This window comes from Thalia democratica, chromosome 4 (genome assembly GCF_965202585.1).
Source record: "Thalia democratica chromosome 4, ktThaDemo2.hap1.1, whole genome shotgun sequence".
Taxonomy (NCBI): domain Eukaryota; kingdom Metazoa; phylum Chordata; class Thaliacea; order Salpida; family Salpidae; genus Thalia; species Thalia democratica.
The window spans coordinates 49617677-49640575 of NC_139168.1; the positions used below are offsets into that span (position 1 = coordinate 49617677).

At 24.9% G+C, this 22899-nt stretch overlaps 2 protein-coding genes across 4 annotated transcripts; both read left to right on the forward strand.

The window, feature by feature from the left end:
* The first annotated feature begins 1497 nt into the window (after nt 1-1497).
* On the forward strand, nt 1498-14966 carry LOC145834579 (uncharacterized). 2 transcript variants are annotated; one of them, XM_082942039.1, is made up of 13 exons: nt 1498-1894; nt 4901-4998; nt 5281-5340; nt 6501-6675; nt 6809-6950; nt 8390-8548; nt 11115-11182; nt 11415-11603; nt 11930-12039; nt 12275-12357; nt 13308-13488; nt 13721-13894; nt 14497-14966. In XM_082942039.1, the coding sequence occupies exons 1-13, from the start codon at nt 1522-1524 to the stop codon at nt 14746-14748; spliced, it is 2064 nt and encodes a 687-aa protein (XP_082798165.1). In that variant the 5' UTR covers nt 1498-1521; the 3' UTR covers nt 14749-14966. The 2 variants fall into 2 exon arrangements, with proteins under 2 accessions (XP_082798165.1, XP_082798166.1); XM_082942040.1 differs by having other exon boundaries at nt 4946-4998.
* A 481-nt stretch (nt 14967-15447) lies between these two features.
* LOC145833732 (dual specificity mitogen-activated protein kinase kinase 5-like) lies at nt 15448-21595 on the forward strand. Of its 2 annotated transcripts, none has more exons than XM_082940889.1 (7): nt 15448-15585; nt 17551-17811; nt 18226-18505; nt 18634-18823; nt 19291-19405; nt 19632-19815; nt 20827-21595. In XM_082940889.1, exons 1-7 carry the CDS (start codon nt 15484-15486, stop codon nt 21078-21080), a joined length of 1386 nt encoding a protein of 461 aa, XP_082797015.1. In that variant the 5' UTR covers nt 15448-15483; the 3' UTR covers nt 21081-21595. The 2 variants fall into 2 exon arrangements, with proteins under 2 accessions (XP_082797015.1, XP_082797016.1); XM_082940890.1 differs by having other exon boundaries at nt 18265-18505.
* The last annotated feature ends 1304 nt before the right edge of the window (nt 21596-22899 follow it).

The following is a 22899-nucleotide window of genomic DNA, read 5'->3' on the forward strand; positions in this document are numbered from 1 at the left end:
AATATTTTTTGAATAAATTTCTAATTTTTTTTTAATAAGTTTTTAGAACTAGAAGTTTTCTTGTCAATTTTAGTGTAAAGTCAATTTTTAGGTAAGCCTGTTTTAACTTTAAGTAGTATAAAAATATTGTTTAGATAATGTATTGCTAAAAATTTAAAAAAGTCCCTAATACAAAAACAGCTGTTGAACTTATTTTAAAATACAAAATAATACAAAATAGGTGTTTCTTTAAGTTTCTTAACAGCTTTGAAATATAATTTATAGCTTCTAAGTTCAAAATAAATTAATGATACATTTAGATTATACATTAAGATTTTTTAGTATTTACTCTTACTTGAATACTTAAAATGTGTAATATTCATTTTTAACGAAACTAAAATTTGCAATTATAACTTCAGATTAAACTAGTTTTTCAAAACGGTTTTTTAAAAATCAATCGAACAGTAAACATTAAGTAATTGATTTTTACGTAATAAAAAGCTTAACATTTATATAGCTTTAAAACTTGCTTTTTTTGTAATTACGGCCGGAATCACCTTAGCCGGATAAGAACAAAACATCGTTTAACCTATAAATAATATGCCATTTTTATAGTATTCAATTAATATTTAAATTCAGACTAAATTTTCAATTATTACTATTTGTTTTCACTTTTCCAACAAACAAAACAACCAAGACAGAAATGAAATAACAAAACTTTGAAAAAATTTAATTTAACTTTGTAATAACATAAAATGCCGTAATCAATTTAAATTTTATTAGGTTTAAGTTTAGGCAAAAAATAACTAAATCTAGTTCTTGGCTAAAATCTGCCAGATTAGAGAAAAACCGAATTAGAATAAAACTATTTATTCGATTAATACTATAACTTGATATTAAATAGTCTATTATTATTTCATGACTAAAGTGTTAAAACGATTTTATTAAGACTACTAGTTTAGTTATCTAAAGAAGTCTATTTTCATGCTTTTATTTAACATAGAAAAGTCTAAAGAAAATTTTACACATTAAATAATTAACATTAAATTATCATCAACGTTACTTTTATTGTAGAAGCGTGACACATTTTTTTTACATTAGCTAAGAAAAAAACAAAAGATTTTTTGAAAAAAAAAAGTATTTTGTCTACTACGCTAAATATTACGCAAATAAATTAATGGTAGTTTGTAAGTTAAAAGTTGTAAAAATGTTAATATTATCCTTTACATATAATAAAACAGTTTCTTAAACTTTTAATTTTATGATTGCTTAAATAATCAACTACGTAAATAACAAAACTTCCGATTAAGAAATAAAAATCACTAAATAAGAACAAATAAAGTTTAAGTTCTGCTTATTAATACGTTTATATCTATATATACATGCTTTTTTTTTACACTGTTTAGTATTATAATTATAATAGCTTTGAATAGTGAGTTTAGAAATGTGTAAGATAGTTTTATCAAAATTTTGTCTAAATATACCATTAGTGGACAAAACTATCAACTAAAACATTATACAGTCAATTATTTGAATGGTATAATGGACCAAGGCAATATTAATGAAAAAACATTCTCCAATAATTGTACAATTAAACCAGAATCTATAAAAGATAAAATTATAGTCAGCAATGAGCAAATAGAAAATCCGCTTGAGGTAATGGTAGAAGACCAGACTAAAGAAGCACCATTAACAAGCTCAATAGTTTCATCTAACAACAAAGTCTTGCATTGTTCAGACTATGAAGATGGACAAAAAAGTCTAGTAAAATTTGAATCGAAAAGTCCTAGCAAGCATTTAAAAGTTTCTGTAAATGAAGAAGAGAATATGGTTAATCAAAAGCAACAAGATAGTTATTTTAATGATGTTAAGTCTTTTACTGGTTCAAATAAGTACAAAACAAAAAGTCGAAAAAGTGAGTTCTGTTTATTTTAATTTAAAAAAAAAATATTGTTTGATGTTATTTTTATATTTAAAAAATTAATGTTCATGATTTAAATTTTTATGCACATAATTAAAAATGTGTGATTTTCAAAATAAATGAATTAAGATAGTGCTTGTAGTTTTACTATATTTTAAAAACCTGTTTGTTAGTCTTGTATAGTTTTTTATTACTTATAAAGTTATACAAAAATAAATAAAATTATATATAGCATCATTAACTTACTAAATGTTACTTTCAAATAAAACTAAGCTATAAATATATGTTATAAAGAATCTTTTATTTTATTTTCTGTTATACTTTTTCATCAGTTATTTTTATTAGTCAACAGAGTATCTACAAGAACTGAATTTTCATCAGTTTGCTACACTTAAATATTCTTTTTTTGAAATATTTTATTTTTGTATAAAGATTTTCTTACTTTAAGTGTTTGACTAAGACTTTTCTTTCTGAAAAAATGTGTTAAAATATTTTGAATAGTTTTAAAAATATTCAGGGAACTATCTGAAACTTACTGAAACCTAAATAAAAACTTCTCAATATATAGTCAAATTGACAAGGCTGAAGTTTTATAGACATTATTATTCAAGAAATTATAACACATTCTTATTTTTTACTTACAGTCATTATCACACTTCAAAACCGCCCATAGTCACATTAGAGCAGGGGTTGGCAAACTGAGACCTGCGAGCTAAAAGCATACTTTTAAAAAAACATGAATATAAAAGGTTTTAAGACAAAAACTTACAACTAGGCTTTTATTTTAATAAATACTGTTTAAAAGTGCTATTTTACTGCTTATTTTGTTATATTTTTAGTTTAAATTAGTATTCTTCTGGTAAATACTGTAACTATTTTAAAATAACTGCAGCTCTCAAAGAATTTTTTCTAAATAGTACAGCCAGCAAGTAATTTTTTATGAGAAAATTGGCCCATGGGTAGAAAAAGGCTGCTGACCCCTGCATTAGAGCAATGAAACTCCAGAATCTTGTTCCATGTGCATAGAACCTTATACAAAACAAGATTTGACTTTCAACTTTAAAAAAATAAAATAGTTACAGTAGCCTGAAAATTACCAAAAAAATCATGAAAAAATAGAAGAAGCCTAGTAAACCCACTTTGAAATGTCTCGTAGTCACATTAATACTAAGAAAATCCAGAATCTTTTTCCATGTGGGTAGAACTAATTACAAAACAAAATTTAATTTTCCATCTAAAAGATAAAATAGATATGGTACCTTGTCAAAAAAGATTTATACAAAAAAAAAAAACTCTAGTAAAAACCGTCCTTAGTCACATTAGAACAATGAAACTCCAGAACCTTTTTCCATGTGTGTAGAACTATATACAAAACAATATTTAAGTTTCTACTTTTTAATTAAAATAGTCTCGGTACCTCGAAAATAACCAAAAAAATAATGAAAAAATAGAAGAAACCTAGTAAACATACTTTAAAACCACTCGTAGTCACATTAATGCTATGAAACACCAGAACCTTGTTCCATGATTGTATAACTATATACAAAACAAAATTTTACTTTCTATTTTAAAAGATAGTTACGGTACCTCAAATTATACAAAAAAGTTCTACGTAACATGGAACAAGGTTCTGGAGTTTCATAGCGTCAATGTGACTACAAGCGGTTTTAAAACGGGTTTACTAGGTTTCTTCTAATTTTTCATTATTTTTTTGATAATTTTTGAGATACCAAGACTATTTTATTTAAAAAGTAGAAACTTAAATCTTGTTTTGTCTATAGTCCTACGCACATGGAACAACCTTCTTGAGTTTTATTGCTCTAATGTGACTACGGGGGGCTTTGAAGTGCAGTAATGACTATAAGTAAAAAATGAGAATGTGTTATAATTTCTTAAATTTAAGCTTCTATAAAACTTCAGCCTTGTGTCAAATTGCTAAAAAAAGATGTATATTTGATTTTATTTTCTTAGACTTTTTGTTTAAAGAATTAGTAACTTTTAAAGCCAAAACTTTCTTTAAACTCTTTTAAAAAGACAAATTTGAAAAAAAAAATCTTTTACCACTAGGAATTGAACCTGTGACTTTCAGATTATAACCAACAATTATTTTCTAAATTAAAAGAAATCTATTTTCCTCAAATCTTTAAAAAAATAAAAAGTTTTTAAGACTAAGGAAAACTCTATTAAGGAACTAGATAAAATTATATGCAAATTTGCTTTTAAATGTTTTGGAAAAAACACAGTAAAGCAACTTTGATATTTATTGTCAAGTATGGTGATTCTTTTTACATGAAAAAACTTTATATTTATTAAAGTTAAATATTAATGTTAAAAAAGTAAGAGTTTGAATTTTAGATTTGATGTTTTCAAAATAAATATTAATATAAAGTCTATCAAGAATATTAGCTTTCAAAGACAAGTTCTTTCATCATTAAACCGTGATAGTGTTTAATAAACAATTAATTAAAAATTAAAGTTGCCTATTAAAGTTTGCAAGAAGGACTTCTTATTGTTTAAATGTTTTTAGATTTAAATACTTTTAGATACTTAGTCTTTTTATGAAAAGTTTATACTTTAGCGCATAGGGGGGCACTCTACAAAATAAGATCAAGTTGTGAAAAAAGTGTTTTACCCCTCAATGCCCTTAATGAAAATTAATGTACACTAGTACTCCATGTGCTCAGTACGTTCCATCAAACTTTCAGTTATTGTAAAAATTTTGAACTAGTCTTTTTTAAGTATTGCATAAACAAATTATTTGAGATATTTTATTCATGTAATAGTTTAAAAAAAAAATTGGAAAAAAGTTTAAATTTTTTTTTTGAGTATATGATGTATAATGTTTATTACACTAATAAATATATAACTTCCAAAAGAAAGTTTTAAATTAATTTTTCTAAAATATTAAATTTTTATAAAGACTACACTTGAAATTTTAGTGTGAACCATGTTTTTGTTATCTAAAAATTATAGCTATTTTAATTAAAATTAAAAAAACAGAAAGATTTTCTGCAACTAACTGCTTTACTTGTGATTCTGCTTTAGATCCACCCTTCATCATATGTAGAGAATGTGAAAATTGTGCAATATGTGTTGAGGTTAGATATGCAATACATAATATACTGATCATAACTTACTCAGAGTTTGATTTGATTAAATAACTTCAAATAAAAATCAAATTAAAAAACTTTGTTTAAGCCTATTACTGATTTTTATTTGCGTAATTATAACTAAGTACCATAGTAAAAAAATTGGGATTTTTGTTTATATTTTTTTGCAATATGCATACTCCGTAAGGAAGATGTTCTGGCTTATAGTTTGTACCACACTGATTTCAATTTATTTAAGTTGCAATAAAAAAATTGTTTGTATTATTCTAGTGTTTTCAAAATGGAAAAGAAAATGGCTGTCATTTTAGAAATCATAAATATTCTATAATGGTTAGTTAAACACTATTATATTTGTTAAAAATCTTAGTGGCATTTTTACATTTTGTTTGATTAAGTTAATGAATTGTTTTTGATTTAAGTAACTAATGCTTAAACTTTTTATAATGATTTTATTAAGAATTAAATTAACTTCTGTTGAAAAAATTAGTATTTAAAACAAATAACATTAAAAAACAAGTGTAAACCATTTATTGTCTTAATATTTTCCTGACAATGGTAGTAAATAAATAATATTTTAAATCAAAAAGTATCTTAAATAATGAAATTGACAATAAAACTCTATAAAACAGTATAAAGAAGCTGCTTGCTAAGTTAAATATTTTTAAAGTATATCAAATGGTAATAAAAAAGTGCTCGACGCCCTATAGTCTTATAAATTAATAATGGCCTTACTGTAAAAATTTAAGGAAGTTTTAGCAAAAAATTGGAGTCTGATTTTTAGTGACATAGTTTTTTATGCTTTTTTTGTTTGAGGCTTCCCTTAAGAGTTAATTGAAGTTACAAACTATGATAGTTGACATTCAATATTTACTTAAATTTTTTTTGTTGTTATTAAAATATCTGATAACTAAGATACAACTTACTAAAATAAATTTTTCTAATACATATTAAAAAAAGTTAAACTTCTATTAGGTTATAAAAACTACTACACTTAATCTATTTAAGATTGAAAAAGGAAAAGCTGTAAAAGTTTAAAAAAGAGTTAAGTCAAAAAATCATAAGATAGATTTTATTCAAAATTGAATTTTCTTTTCTGTTTAGGTTGCACCTTCCGTATGAAGCCTAACAAATTTACCTACTTTGGTTCCTCTATCTTAAAAACAACTATGAATTTTGTTAAGTACTTAAAAAATCTAATCTAACCGCAGAAATAAAAGCTTACAAAATAAAACAAACTTGTAAAAAACAAAATCGACCCCAAATAACCTCAATATATAATTCAATTTCACTTTTTTTAGTATAAAATACTTAATAACTTTATACCTGAAAGTACTTAGAAATTAAAGTAACCGCTTAGGTATCTTTTAATTAGGACTCTAAGTAAAGCTTAATTGTTTTAGGTATATATTATGAAGTACATAAAAAATTGAATTTTAATTATTACTTTATACAAATACGTTTGTTGTCTAGTTTATAATAAAATATGTTAGGACAATACTTTTGATTTACTGGTGGAAGGTTGGAGCTGTTCTGATGAAAAAGAAATTTCTTCTTCTTACAATTTGCTAACTGAAACTTATACACTAAATGATAAATCTCAAAATGAATGTACTGATCATTACAACAATGTCTACGTGAACAATCCTACAAAATACGGACTTGAAAGTAAAGCTTTGAAATGAAATGATATATTTTGTTTGTTTTGTCTTTGATATTGTTTTAAATAGAAGTTGTTGTTTTAATAAAATAGATTATTATACGTGTATATATGTTTTTTTAATTATAACCTATGACGCAGAAATTATCATTGATGATAGAGAGAAAGCGCCAGATGCATCAACAATTAAATATTGGCAGTTTGGAGAAAGCAATTCTAATCCATTCCGACCTGGCCACAACAAAATTGAGTCTGAGTATAAATATATGAATGGAATGTCCCAGTATGTTTTTTTATTTAACACTTTTAAAGTGTTGCTTTAAGCTTTTGAGCAATGTAGTTTTAAAATTTTATTTAACAAACTAACTTGTGTTATTATTTTTTCACCTTAGTTGTCATTGTAAAAAGATAAAAATACTTTAGGTTTCACTTTGTTATTGATTTTTAAGGTAATTTAGTTATCTGTAATTTATTTAAAAGGTTTATTTATAAAACCAAATGAGTTAACTATAAAAATTACTCAACATCTTTTGAAATACATTTTTTGGAAAAAGTGGTTGTAAAATTTGTTATGCTTTAAATCTTAAATTTCTCTGTATGTAGTATACATTTGTATCAATCAAACTTAAGTTTAAAGAAAAGTAAATCTAATCAGAACTTTATTTTACTTCATTTCACACAAAATTTGTTCCTCAGAGTTGCTACTAAGTGAAATCAAACAGATCAAGTTACTATTAAACAAAAACGGTTACCCACAAGAGTTAGTTAACGTCTAAACAATTAATTTACATTTGAAAAACTCGGATAGAATTAAAACAATAGGACCGGAAAAATGTTTAGTTACTTTAAAAATTCCATTCTTTAATAAAAGCTCAGAAAAGTTAGAAAAGAAAATTTGACAATTAATAAAAAATACTTATTAAGCAGCAAACCTTAGAATTGTCTTCACCTCTAAGACATTATTATTAACACCAGGTGGTAAAAATCTAACATCAAACTTAAATATAAATATGGCAATATACCAATACAGCTGCTATGTAAAGCAAGCTATATTTGATAAACAACAAAACATCTAAGGAAGAGGATAAAAAAATATGTACGAAAGAGTGTAGAGAGTTTTGGCTTTTCAGATAAGAAAGATAATATACAGGTCACGGTTTTAAATGCATCTAAAAGTTCATCTATTGCAGAACATTTGGTTAATAATTCAACTTGTGCAAACAGTTATAATCTAAATAGATTTAAAATTATTAAAAGTTGTAGTAATGTTTAGAAGCCATTTGTGTTTTGTTAAGGAAACCTGTTTTATGTAAGCAAAAATATTTTGACTATAGTATACTGTTCTTTATTTTCGTAATAATTTATACGGGTTGTTTTCATTTTATTGTTGTTTAGTTTTACTGTAGATCAATTATAACGTAAGTAAGCTTAATGATTTTGACTATAACTAATTGCTTTTGTCTTTTATTAATCTCTTGATAACTTTATGATTACTTGGTTACTGTTTAAGTTTGTAAAATCTTATTACTAGTTAGCTTTCTACTCTACTGATGAGAATTGCTCGAAATATATTTAGTTTTATTGAAATTGCTTGTCTTGTATATCTTATTGTATAAATATATTGTATATAAAAAAAAAACAACTATTATAAGTAGGAATTTAAGTTTACTATATTATCTATGCTCCATATAGTTTTGATTTAAATATTTTATACATCATTAGTTATCATGCGAGTAGAGGAGAATTCGGAAAGGAAGAGCAAAAACTTGATGAAAAAATCCTAAGTCAAAAGTTTATGGCCAATTTAAACACAAGTGACGATGAATGGCTGAAAATCGACAAACGATACAACAGAGCATTGCTTAAGCAGTATACCCTTTTGTAAGTATTTTGAAATGTTTTTTAGTTTTCATTATTCTCCATTAAGTAATTACAGGTTAATTTTTTTATAAAATAAAGTAGCAGTAACATTTGTTTAAAAAATATTTATTAAAACACAGTGGAATATATTCATCAGTATTTATATTTGGAGTTAAAAACTAGTATTTTGTTTGAGTAATTTATTATTATAATGCTATAATAATTTACGTTTTAAACATCAATAATAGCCGTAATAAAACAAAAAAAAAAACTTAAAAATCTAAATAATTTAAGTAGATTACATTAGTATGATAAGTAGATATAAAAAATAACCAAAGTATTATTTATAAAGTTCTTAAAAGTTTTTCTGTTTGTGTATATTAATTAAATAAAAAAATCCAAAATGTATATGTTGTAATACTTCAAAAAGGTTGCGAATTTCTATACTACAAAAAACTTTAAAAGTAGTCCAACTTTAATGAATAAATGTTAAAAAAGTTGAAAAATTTTTGTTTATAAAAAAATTTCAAGTCAAATAACTTATTAAATAATAGATCACAAGAGTACTCATCAATAATACGCTTTCTGACTCTTTAACAATCTACAGTAGAGTACCACAAGGTGGTGTAGTTAGTCCCTTTCTCTTTTTAATTTATATTAATGATATTGGTTCAAATATTGATATTAAAAGTGAGTTAAGCTTATTTGCAGATGATGCCAAAATCTTTAGTCAGTCAAATACTTCATTACAACTATCTTTAGATAATATTTACATATGGTTAAAAACACGAAAACTAAACTTAAATCCTAGCAAATGTAAAATTCTAACCATTAACAAAAAAGAATCTTCTCCAACTGACCTCTTAATCAATAATATCAGGTTACCAGAAATTAAAGTTTTTAAAGATTTAGGAATTTATATTTCCAAAGATTTGAAATGGAATGAACATATCAACTATTTATATAAGATTGCAAAGACTACATGTTATCAAATATTGAAAAGTTTTAAAACTAATTCTGCTTCAATTCTGACAAAACTATTTAAAACATACGTTCGCCCTAAACTTGAGTTTAGTACCCAAATTTGGTCACCCCATTTAAAAAAGGATATTAACAAAATTGAATCTGTGCAAAGGAGTTTTACCCGTCATATTTGTAGTCGTTGCAACATATCATACACGTCATATAATGATAGAATGATTAAATTTGGCTTGAAATCACTGGAATATAGAAGATGGGAATTTGATTTATTAATTCTTTACAAAATTATCAATGGCAAATATAAAAGTTTTTTTAACCAGTTTTTTAATTTTTCCCAAAATAAATATCAACTAAGAGGAAATAATTTGAAAATAAAATGTAAACATGATTTTCAAAACAGTCAGTGGCAAGGCGCATTTTTTCACAGAGCAAAAGCTATGTGGAACAGACTACCTCAGGATATAGTATCTTGTGAGAGGGTAGAACAATTTCGTTTAAAGCTAAAAAGATTTGATTTAAATACGATAAATACCAGTAAAATTCATTAATTTTCCACTGTAACAAAAGAAAAAATATTCGTTTCCCTACGCCTCCCCCCTACAAACTATTAGTTTACTTATATATTTTGTAGTTATGAATTTTGTTTTATAAGCCATGATTTTAGACAAACTTCTTTACTGTGTGTACTAAGTAATATATAAATTTGAATTTTTTGAACTGAATTTTCAATTTAGATCATTTGTTTATCATATTATGTTTAACTTTGTGTTTTCATTTAAATTATGTTTGTATATATATATATAATTTATCTTAAAGTTTTGAATATAAGTTTATTTTCATTTTCTTTTTCTCTTTTTGTGTGTCCTGTTTAAGTGGCTCAGGTTTTGATGCCCGAGTCCAACATTGCACAATAAACAATATAATAATAATAAATAAATTTACATTCATTTACAAATTTTGATAAATGTTATATAAGTGTAAATTATACCATAATATTTTATTGTTAAACTTGTCTTCATTTTTTCAGCATTTTACCTTTTACAACCTAAAAATTGATAAACCAGATAACTAAGTTTAAACTTCGAAATATAAAAAAAACTAATTGAAGTTTTTACTACTTCTTATTTTTTAGTGAAATACGCCTTCTAGTTGTAAGCCCCTTTTAAGTTTTTAAGTGCATTCTAAGGTATTAAAGATTGTCAGTTTTTTCGTGTCTTGTTATGGCATTTAAACATAAAAAAGTATTTATTGTTTTTATGTATAAAAAACTCAGTATTGTAATTTACATTTACTACAAGCTTAAATAATAAGTTTTTATTTTTAAAATATTTAAACATCTAAGTCTGAGAAAAGATAAAAATATTATTTTTATGATATTTAGAAGTATTTAAAACTTTTGTTATTATTTTTTTCTGAATTTTTATAACATTGTCAAATTTTTTTATGACTGTTGAAGTATTGTACTGAGTATGTTAACTACTCAACTACAACAAAAAATGGTAGATTGGAGATTGTAATAACTAAAAAGTTTCATGTAGACATTTTTAAATAACACTTTTAATTATTTTAAGTACTTTTAAAAAGTTTTTAATGATTTAATGTTTAGGTTAGATGAAAGAGAAGAGTCAAAAACTTTTTACAAAAAGTTTGATGTGCTTGATTTACATAGAAGATGTAAGTTTTCTTGTTAATGATTAAAGTAACATTTTTTTACTGCCTTGTATAGATCTATATTTCTAAACATTATGAAGAAGTTGAATAGTTCTATTATTTTAAAGAAAATTTATTTTACTTTGGTTAGTTTCTATTATAACTTTTGTTATTATTATTTTAAAAAATATAGTCTAGAAAATAAAAGTAACAACATAAATTTATTTTAATTAAGTAAATAACTTAAATATCATAGGTAAGTTCATTTCACAATTAAATGAAGTAGAACAGTTAGTTGAAATGAAAATACAACCAACTATGCAACTACATAATAGTATTGATGATTACGAAATAACCCGGAGAATAATGACACAGATGGCTCAGATTCAGGATAAAATTAAGATGTTGCAACATTATAGAGATATGGGGATCACAACTTTTCAAGGTCTAGTTTTTATAAAAAATTTTAAATATTGTTTTTATTGATAAGGTTTTATAGCTTTCTTCATTTCGCACATGTAAAAAAAATAATATAAAAAAAAGAATACTTGTAGCATTTAGGTTTTAATATTTAAGATTCTTTAAAAATCAGAGAATTTAAGTTTTACCGTTAAAATTTTATCGTTTTATCTTGAAAAATTTTAAGATGCTATTCAGGTAAAATTTTAGTAAATTGTTTTGCTCTACATTCTACAATAAACTAAATATTAAAATTAAGATCTTTTTCTTAATTGGCATGAATTTAAAGTATTTGATTATTTTTATTTATAGAAGCAAAAGCATATGATATGCTGCTAAATACAAGGTTGGTAGCACAAAGACTCTACAATAAAAATCAGACACCGTCTATCAAGACAACTAAGGCTGTTAGAACTTATGGAGTAAGTTGATTATAAGATATTTAAATTGATATATTTTAAAGCTTATAATGACTTTTAAAAGTTTTATTGAGGAGTATATATATAACACCATACAATGTTTTATATTAATGTGTACTGTAGATGTTTTCAATTAACATTATTAAGAAAAATTTAATGCCTTTAGTTTATCAAACTTTTTTATTCTTATTGATTTTTCGTGCAATATTTGTATATTGACATATAAATTCTTTTAAAGGTTGGACGTAGAAAACGTGGATCATCTCTTTTAAATTCCCCAAGAAGAAAGTATAGCCATGGAAATTCTTCTTCCACTAACAGGCTAGCTTTCAATAATTTTATAATAATTTTAGTTTGTTATTAAAACATAAAACATCCGTTTGAAAAGACGTCTGACTTACTTTAAGTTTGTGATATCAAAAAAAAACCTCTAAATATTTTAAATTAAATCTAAAGGTGACATTAGCTTTCATTATATAGAAAAAGTTGACTCATTCAAGTAATGTGATCAGTCTTTCTGGATGTAAAATAACTAACCTACAATGGTTAAACAACATACCAAAACAATCATACGTTAATTATATAAAGGTAGAAAAACTTGTGCTAACTGAAGCTAATGTGATATTTTAGATAAAATCAGTCTATTTTTTAAAAATAATCGAGGTTGATTTTCTATGGTTTTTAATATTGTGTTTATTTTTGATTAAGGTCATGTAAGTTTGGGGAGTAAAGTTTCAAAAATTCTGTTGTCTAAAACTGAGACCGTGTAAAAGGACGGTCGGTGTATAACTGACACCTACACCATAATGTTATAAATATTTCTATAATGTTTTTCATTCAAATATCTAGATTTTTTTTTAAATAAAAAGTTGGTTAAAAAAAGCTATGGATAGTAATGAATTTAACTTTAAAAATGTTGAATTAAATTGTTTATTACTGATTGTTTTGTTTTTATTGTATACTGTATATATAATAATTACTTTTTGAAGTAAAATTTGAAACTTAAAAAACTTGTTTATGTAAAAATGTGTATTAGTAAGTGGTGAATTTTTATATCTATAGTTTATGATTTAGTATATGAAAATAAAAAGAGACTGATTTTTTATAGTACTTAAATAACTTTTGTCAATTAATTTGTCGTATTAGTTTTTGTTTAGTGTCTTATCTTTTTAGTGTATTAAAAATTTTCAATAACTATTAAAACTACAGAATAAAATAAGAATTTTTTTAAATTGAAGCAATAATAGTTTTAATTTCCTAATATAAAATAGATTTGGAAGATCTATACAACCACCAGTTTTACATAAAGACTATGCTACAAATAGTAATTTTAGTAATCATCAAAATGATTCAGACTGGGATAATTCAGAAAATCTTTCTATGAAAAATAAATCTCTCAATACTCCTACAAGAGGAAAAACGAAAGCATCTTCTTCTTTAATAAACTACATGGTTTTTTTTAATTTATTACTTTTTGTCTGTTGTAATTTACACATACATATTTAAAGTAATTATTTTTTAACAATAATATGAAAAGTTTTATGATTTTCGACTAATATTTAAGAAAATCGGGTAATTAATTAAAAAATTTTTTGTTTAAAATTTTGAATAATTATACTTTTTCTAAATTTAAACTTTAAAACAATATAAATTTTTGAACTTATTTTAAGGATAATATAAACAGGGCTCAAGCAGAAAGAGAGTAAGAAAGTCGTCAATAAATGAAGTCTTAACTCCTACTCCTAAACCCAAGAAGAAGAAGCTTCCACCTGGAAGTTGTAATGTTTATATAGTAAAAAAGAAAATAGATATTACTGTTTTAGACAGCTTTAATGATCTTTCTGAAGTTGAGCAAAATGTTTGTTTCTGTTATTTATTTTGGTTATTTTTTTACACTACTTATCTGATCTATGTACTGCACGTGTCAGATTCAGGTTTTATTCTTTGGTGTTACTAAAGTTTTCAATTCTAGTTATAGTAACTTTTACTAATAACAAATAAGACATATTTATTGTTTTTTTATGTTAGATAGGTTTAAGTTTTCTACTGTGATATTTTTATTTGATGTTATTAAAATAAGTTGCACTTCTACATAATAAAGATGAGATTTTATTTAGTAAAAAAAGGTTTAAGTCAACAATTTTAAACAAAATAGATGCAAAGAATATGTAAAAAAAAATAAGTAAATATATATAATCAGAAACTACTTCAATGTTTAAATAATCTAAACCTAAAAGTATTGTATGAAAAAGTATATATATTATGTTAAAGTAAATAAAGTTGTTTTCTTTAAATTGTAAAAGTTAAGTAGTTTTAAACAAGTTAACAAATGGTAAGTCAAAAAATACTTAGAGCAAATATACCTTTTTAAATTTGCAATTGCTTTTCATTACCCTTTTGTAATTAAAAAAGTACTTAAACATTATTTTAAATTGGTGTTATTTATTTGTATTTTTTTAGTTCTGTTTGGAGTACACGTTTCGTCCTGATTTATTTTTAACTTGGAAGGACACATTACTTAAAGTGCAGGAGCAAAAAGGAGGTGAATTAAAGTTAAACGATGCAAGAACAAGCTTAAGAATAGACAAGAGAAAAATATCAGTTGTTTACTGGCACTTAGTTGAACAAAAGTTAATAATAGTACCCGAGAGATCAAAATTATTTGGTAGAAAAAGAAAAACTTCACCTGTGGAAACTGTTGACAATCTTTAAATTGAGGATTGCAACTGCCAAACCTTTTTTTATAACTCAGTTTGTTTATAATATTTCAAGTTGTTTTCATTTTATTGAAGTTTTTTCTATGTCAAATGATATGAAGTCACATTTTTAATGTATGGTTTAGTAGTTACAAATTTAATTACAGCCTGCTAACTATAACAGCTAAATGAGTATGCTGCTTATAAAACTGATAAAATTATGTTTATTTTCCTTTTTTTATGTTTTTTAGATATACCATGTTAATTGTATTAAAGTTGGTAAACATTATAAATCTTTTTTAACTTATACTAAATATATTTAAAAGGCTAGTATTTTGTGTAGTAATCCTGCTACAATTACTATTTTTTTAAACTAAAGTAAATATTTTTTTGGTAAAGTTCTTACAAGTAAGCTTTGTTTCATCAGAAAAAAAACTTTTTTACATACATTACTTTCATTTTTTAAATTTGATGTTTATGTTTGTTTAGATTTTAATTAATCTGTGATAAAGTCAAAAGCTTTTAAATTGCTTTAAGTGTTTGATACTAATATTTTTTATGCTTTTTTAATTGAAATAAAAGTGTATTGTGTCTATTTAACAAAGAATTATTGTATAAATTAATTGTAGTGTACGTAGAAATAACTTTTTATCTATATACTTTTTCCTAGACTTTGATTTTTATTTTTTGTCCATTTTTTAAATTGTAGATTAATATAGAATAAATCTAATATTGAGTTTTACGAATAAAAATGAAATTGCGATTGCACTTAAGTGAAGATCATCAAGTAGATTGGATCATTCCTCAAAAGTACGATATAAAGTTTCAAGATGTTCTCGACGTAATTGAACAGGTTATTGACAAATAAATTAGCTTTTAAAAACAATTACTATCTACAGTTTTAAATATAAAGTAATCGTCTAATCTTGCTCAACTAGTTTGTTTATAATTTTAAGTATTAAATTTGATTTTAAACGATAGCTTTTTTTCTAGTTTAAATTCACTTCTTTTAATAATTGAGTTAGTATACTTAGTTATGAACTTTTAGAAGTATTTAAAAAATTGTTTAATTAAAAACTCATAAAAATAGTTAAAACAGTTTAGTTTATTACAAGACAATACGTCACGTAACAAGACAAATAATATAAGCTTCTGTCACCACATTTTATCAGTTTTATTTTCGTATAAAAAACCTGTAAATATTAAACTTACTAATGTTGTTTATAGAGTATAAATGAACTTATACTTTATATTTTGTTGATTATTTTTAATTGTTTTAAAAAACTTGCTGATAAATTATTTTTGTGTTTTATTAGTTATTTTTAATATACTTTAATATCATAATAGTTTTTAAAAATATTTTAAAAATTTAAAGTTTTGCATCGCATTATTGCTGTTAAAACTTGAGTATCAAACTGAATGTTAAATGTTTATTCTATCTAGTTTTATTATAAAATCTTTTAAGGGTAGTACTAAGTTATATTTGGGTGAAGTAGACAAAGTTAAGTTTCCTTTTATTTGTAATGCTGTATTTTGGTCTTTTTAAGATTATGAAAAATATATTTGTTGGTTTGCACCAAAAAGAAAACTAGAAAAGGTTCATTTTACCCTTACATTTTATCGCGTCTTTGAATTTTTAAATTCAGTTGGTTATAGACCACCTACAAAAAAGCGTTAGTTCTCTTTTCTTGCCAATCGTAAGCTCAACAGTTTAAATACTGTATTAGTTTTAACATGTTTGTTTAATTTGCTGATACTTTTTCCTGAATTTGTTGTACATTTAAGTTTATGGATACAAATTGTAAAGTGATCCAACAGAGAATATTTTGCAATGAACAGGGTTACAAAAAAAAACTTGGATTTCTGGAAAAACCTGGAACTTGAAAATTTAGACTATAACCTTGATTTTGATAAGTTTTGAAAAAAACCTGAAGTTTCGAACAAAAATCACTAGAAAACCTTTAATATTCTACATGTGAAGTAACGAAATTTCTATTATATGCAAAAAAATTATCTTAAAGAGTAAAAAGTTTTTTGTATCATTTAAGTTTTTGTATCATTAAAAAGCACATTTAGAATAGCTTTACAGTATATTTTCAATTTTGCTATGCTATTGAAGACTTTTTTTTAACTTAAGTTTAATTTTTTACTAAAAATGGACCAAAAAGTTAGTTTTTCAAAAACCGGAAAGAAATTTACTAAAAACTTTTGGCAACCTTGACTGAAACTAAATGACTTTTAATTACAGATACCTTTATAAATACATTTGTAATTGTCATAAATTTTTTTTTTAATCTGAGTTATGTTACGTGATTTTATCTTTTATATCGTAAATAATACATGGCTTGTATTTAGTTTGATTAATTAAAGAAACATTATGTATTAAAAAAAATTGAGTAAATTTGATTAGGCAAACAGTTTTAATAATATTCCTAAACTTTATATTACGAGTTTAACCTTTTCAATTTACAAAATTTTTATAAAATTTATAGTTTTTACTTGTATTTAAGTAAATTTACACATTTTAATATTATTTATTACGATTTGGCTGCTTCAATTTTTCGGAATTTACTCACAAACGGTCGTTTCAGTGCATATGCATTTAACCCCGCTTGGTTTAGATCTCAACAGCGGTTTCTTACGACTATGCCTGCATAATGAGTCCTAATCAGGACGAAACCGGTCGTAGGTTGTCTCGGATACTGTTGTTGTTGGTCGTGTGGTAAAGTTCATTATTTAACATTGATGGAGCGAAGCATCACCACTTTGTTGATGATGGCTGTAATAAATACTTGTTAAGTATTATTTATTGAAATAGGCTTCGGATTACAAGCTGCAAGTCTTAGCGTTTGAGTACCGAGACGAAGATGGAGATTTAGTTACAGTGCGGACTGACCAAGAACTTCACGCCATGCTGAACTGTTATGTAACGATGACAGCCAACGGTGAAGAGTTTCACGTCTTTCCTAAAATAGTTGATCACATGAACACATTCAAGCTAAAAGTAGCCATTGGTCCAACACTGTCATCAGAGATATTAAACCAAACTAACTACACAGAAGTCCCTCTTACGCATGAAGTTTGACAAATAATTTTAAATTATTTTAAAATATAATACTGAGATTTTACTTTAATTTTAGACAGTTTTTTAAGTTTTTGTATTAATAATCTGCATCGAATTTTACTTGAAGTAATATATGATACTGAAGTTAAAAATTAATGTTATAGAAGAAGCAAAAAATTATATAAAAATGTTTTAATAATATTAAACTATAAAATAAACCACAATTTATACGTTCAATTCTACTTTTACTTTTTATTAAATGTATTATTTTTAAAGCTTTAAAGTATGTTTATGGGTAAACTTGATGTTTTTAACTACTTTTTGAACTGTTTTATTTTGCTAATATTTGATTTCTCTTGGTTTTTACTTGCTAAGTTTTTCAAAAAATTATTACTATCATTTATTAATATAACCCAAAAATTATTCTAGGAAGTAAAACCTCGCTCAAAACAAGTTCAAAATCAACAGCAACTATCGCAATTTATACCTGATCATCAAAATAATCCGCTGAGTCAAAGTCATTCTCTGTTTTCTTCATCATATTTAGGATCTAACAACTCCCCTCTAAAAGCTCAAGGAATTTTCAATCCGGAAAACCTTCAAACAGAAGAAGTGATAGGAAAAGGCAACAGTGGAGTAGTGAAAAAAGCAGTGAATTTAAAAACTGGTCAATTGTGCGCTATCAAATCAATTGCCCTTGATTTGACTGGTAATTTTTTTTTGTAATGCTTACGTAAATATTTATTTACTTTTAGTTTTCCAAATTACAAAGACAAAAACTTATTCTGTCATTTTAATGTAACAACTTGGTGGTAGTGAGAAAAATGATTCAAACAGGAGAAGAACAAAAAAGGATATTATTAGAATTAGACATACTGCAGCTGTGCGATGGTTCTCCTAATATAATTAGCTTCTACGGTGCTTTCTTTTACGAAAATCAGGTAATGCTTTGTACAGAGTACATGGATGCTGGGTCGCTAGATAAGTACGCTTGTTTTCCATACCAAGTACTGGTTAAGGTTGCTAGGTTTGTATAGTTTCAACATATTTGGTTCTTGAATAATGTATTGTAAAAGAAGTAGAGAAATAAATTATCATTGCAATTATAATTATTAAATATTTTAATTTTGTAATTAATGTCAACTTTTTTTACCAATTTTTTTTGCTCATTTTCAAGTAGCTAATTTTAAGTATATCAGTATTCCTGCATTATGGTGGATTAAAAAAAGCTTAATAAACCATCCCTACGACAGCATTTAGATCTGACTTAACTAGACGAATAGTTTTTTTTATATATATGAAGGGAACAATTTTTTTTGTTGATTTAGGTATAGTTAACTGTTTGGACAAATCACTTTGTCTTGCCTCTAAAAATTTTCGATGATGAACAAGTTTTTTTTGATATAACATTTATTTAGAAAAATATATTTTTGTCGAAGAGATTTTTATTCTTTGTTTATGTACTGTATAATAATTTAGTTATGATAAATCCAGCTCAATAGCAAATGGATTGTCAGAACTTTCCAAACTCAAAATACTACACCGTGATGTCAAGCCTTCAAATATGCTCGTCAATACTAAAGGACAAGTAAAGCTGTGTGATTTTGGGGTTTGTCATTAAACCTTAAAAGAAAAAATATTTTTAAAATACTTTATAAATATCTAAACAAAGAAAGTAATTTGAATTACTTATATTAATTTTTTCTATAAATTATCAATCTTAGTTTATTCAATTTAGTTTATTTGAGATGAATTTGTAATATTGAACTGATAGCTGCAAAATAAGTTGTCCAAAACTATGTATAAGTTTAATTCTACTTTTTCCTGTCTTCTAGGTATCAACGCTTTTGATAAATAGCATAGCTCGTACATACGTGGGTACAAATGCTTACATGGCACCAGAGAGAGTAGTAGGTGAACCTTACACTATTAAATCAGATATTTGGTCTTTTGGAATAGCTCTTCTCGAGCTTGCTATTGGAGAGTTTCCATATAAGCAACTCGCACCAAAAATTTTAGGTTTGTTTTCATCATTTTACGAATAATATCATTGCTGTTCTGGTTTTCATATTTAATATATCAATATTTTTTTTTTTTTTATTGAATTAGAAGTTTAAGTTTTTTTACATAGGTAGGTACTAACTTATTTTTTGTCATAGTAGTTTCTATATTAAACTTAATAACAATCCTAATAATTGCGACTTAATGACAAATTGCAAAAAAGCTAGGTCTCAGACTACCAGAAACTTAATTCAAGACGTAAGGTCAGGGCTTGTTAATCAAAAATTAAATAAGTCTACTAATTAAAAATAAATAAAGTTAATGTCAAGGTGTTGCTAACTGAGGTATGCGCCACTTATATATAATACTGGCTTGGTTTACTAACACAACGTATGCTTTAACTTATATAACAGGCATTCCTAAGATAATGCTTAAATTACTTGCCATTTACTAAAAGATTCAATACATAAATTACTTTTATTACTCTTAAACGTAATTCGAGTCTTTGGAGATGAAATGTGTATTTACTGGAATGAAATGCGAAAAGAAATCATAATACAATACTATACAACATAATATATCAATTAATCAAATGATTACTTGAAACAAAGAAGCTGAATACTTTAGTTCTTTAAAATTAACTCATCGAACACAATAAAGCGAACTAATCATTCGCTTGTACGAGATCGTAACTATTCACAAACTAAATGCGGCAAAAAGCCGCCAAAAAAGTCAATGGCTATTAGTTAACTGTAAAACAGCAACAACTAAAAAAGCCCAACTAAAGCGAAACTAGCGATTTTAAGCAAAATCATAAACGCTTGACTAATTAATGTTCTCTCAAAAAGGAGAAATTGTAAAAAAGCATTACAGAGGTGCATGAAAGTTAATGTATCGGCCATGACGACTCTTGCTACTTATTTTATTCAAGTACAATTAAATTCAAAGTTCATTAAATAAGGTGTAAGAATGTCACATATTAAAAAAAATATTGTTGATCTTTTAAACTGTCGAATACAAACATTTTAGGTTCGCGTGGTGTTCTTCCAATGGAGCTGATGCAGTGTATTGTTGAAGAAGATCCGCCCAATCTGCCGCCCTCTTACACATCAAAATGTTCCTCTTCCGAATCACTTCACCATTTTATTGCCTGTTGTCTGAGGAAAAACCCTCAACTACGCATATTACCCGCTCAGCTTTGTCAGCATCCCCTTGTGAGGGAAAACGATGATGACTGTTCCGTGGTCGTTAGGTGGCTCGCCTCAGCAGTCAGAAGATCGTAATTGTTGGTTTATTGAATTTAAGAACAACTAGAGATTTTTTTTCCATTAGTAGCTAGCTCTGTGAGTCTAGTAGATGATTAGTATGTTTAATTTATAGGACGATTCTGCTTATTTATTCTTTTACTAAACTAATGTGAACTAATTTAGTATTTTAATCTTTTATTTTCATCATACAATAATGAATTTAAAAATATTAAATGTTAACATACTATATATATTAATATTATTTTAAGTACTTTAAAAAGTAATCTGATAAAGGAAATTACTTAAGGCTTTTACAACTATTTAGTTTAGCTGCCATAGTAAAATTTTTACAACTTTAGTTTGATTACACGCTGTGTGTTTCTCTCATTCATATTTTTGATCATCTTTTTTTTGTAATTTTCATACACAAATAAAAAATGCAAATTTAAATTTAATTCAATATTAAAACATTTTTTATAATAATTTATAATGATCACTTGAAATATTTGCAGTTAGTGATAAAAGCCCTTTAATTAAATTTTACATAGTTAAATCCGAGCATTTATTTTGTTATTTTTAATCCAAGTAATGGTAGTTTTATAATTTTTTAAATGAACCTCACATTTTTATGTTTGTTAAAGCATTCATTTAACTTTTATATTTTAGTGGAAAATCATTTTATGAATAATTAAAATCAATGCTATCAATTACTTAAGTTTGAAGGTTGTAGAGTATTTGTATATACAATAATAAAATATGCTTCAAGATTTTTTGTGTTTTTGTATTAGTTTTATACACAAAAGTTTTAGTGCCTTTGTACTATGTAATGAAATTACGCTAATGTTTTTGATAAACTTTTTAATGCTTATAAATTTTGATTAATAAGATATATTTACTGTTTTAATGTTTGATATGTTTCTGTTTATATAAAATATCAGAGTTTTATTAATTTGTTGCAATAGATTTGAAAAAGCATCGGAAAGTTTTATAAATATATAAGTTTTAGATTAAAGATTGATTACTTTGAAGATGAATTATTGTTATTTTTAGAGTAAAAACATTGTTTATTTTCTATACAATTTTATGTTAGAAATTTTTTCAGTTTTCACTAGAACTATCTTAGCTATTTAAGTTTAAAATGTGCGTCATGTATATCTTAAATTTTTAAGTCATTTTCCTTTTTTAGTTTGCTTGATTACATAGAAGTCTAAAAATTTAATGACTTGTTTTGACCTCAATCTGATTTTGTTTATAATTCTACACTAAGCTGAACTCTCTCTACTCAGGTCACGTTTTTTTAAAGAAAATAAATATTAGTAATCTGTATAAAATCCAGTTCCTCGTCTTATTACATTATAATGCATTTTTTCACCCTAAGCAGTCATTTTTAAGTAATTTAGTTTGTTCTACTGACCTTTTTACTTTCATCCTTAATGACGCTGTTATAAATTTTACATAAGTTTTTTTTTTTAAATTTATATTGATATATGGTTTTAATGACTACTATGCAACAAATGATGTTTTAATGAAACTGGTTGGTAATTAATCAACAAATGTATTCTTGATTCTGTAAGATTTAAAGTATAATTTTGAAAAATTTATTCTTCTGTTGTTCTAAGTTTTAAATAAAGTAGTAACAAGTTGCTATCAACTTTACAAGTGTTTACTAAAAGGTGGTGAGGTTACAGTTTTTAAGTGTTTTGTCTTTTTACACTTTAAATTATACTCTTACATAAAGTATATTTATTGACTTGTTTTAAAAAACTTCCTAAAACTATTACATGAAAAAATTATTGTTTTTAAAACTATTTGTTATTTTATCGTAGTAAAACAAAGTCAAACTTTAATTTATTAA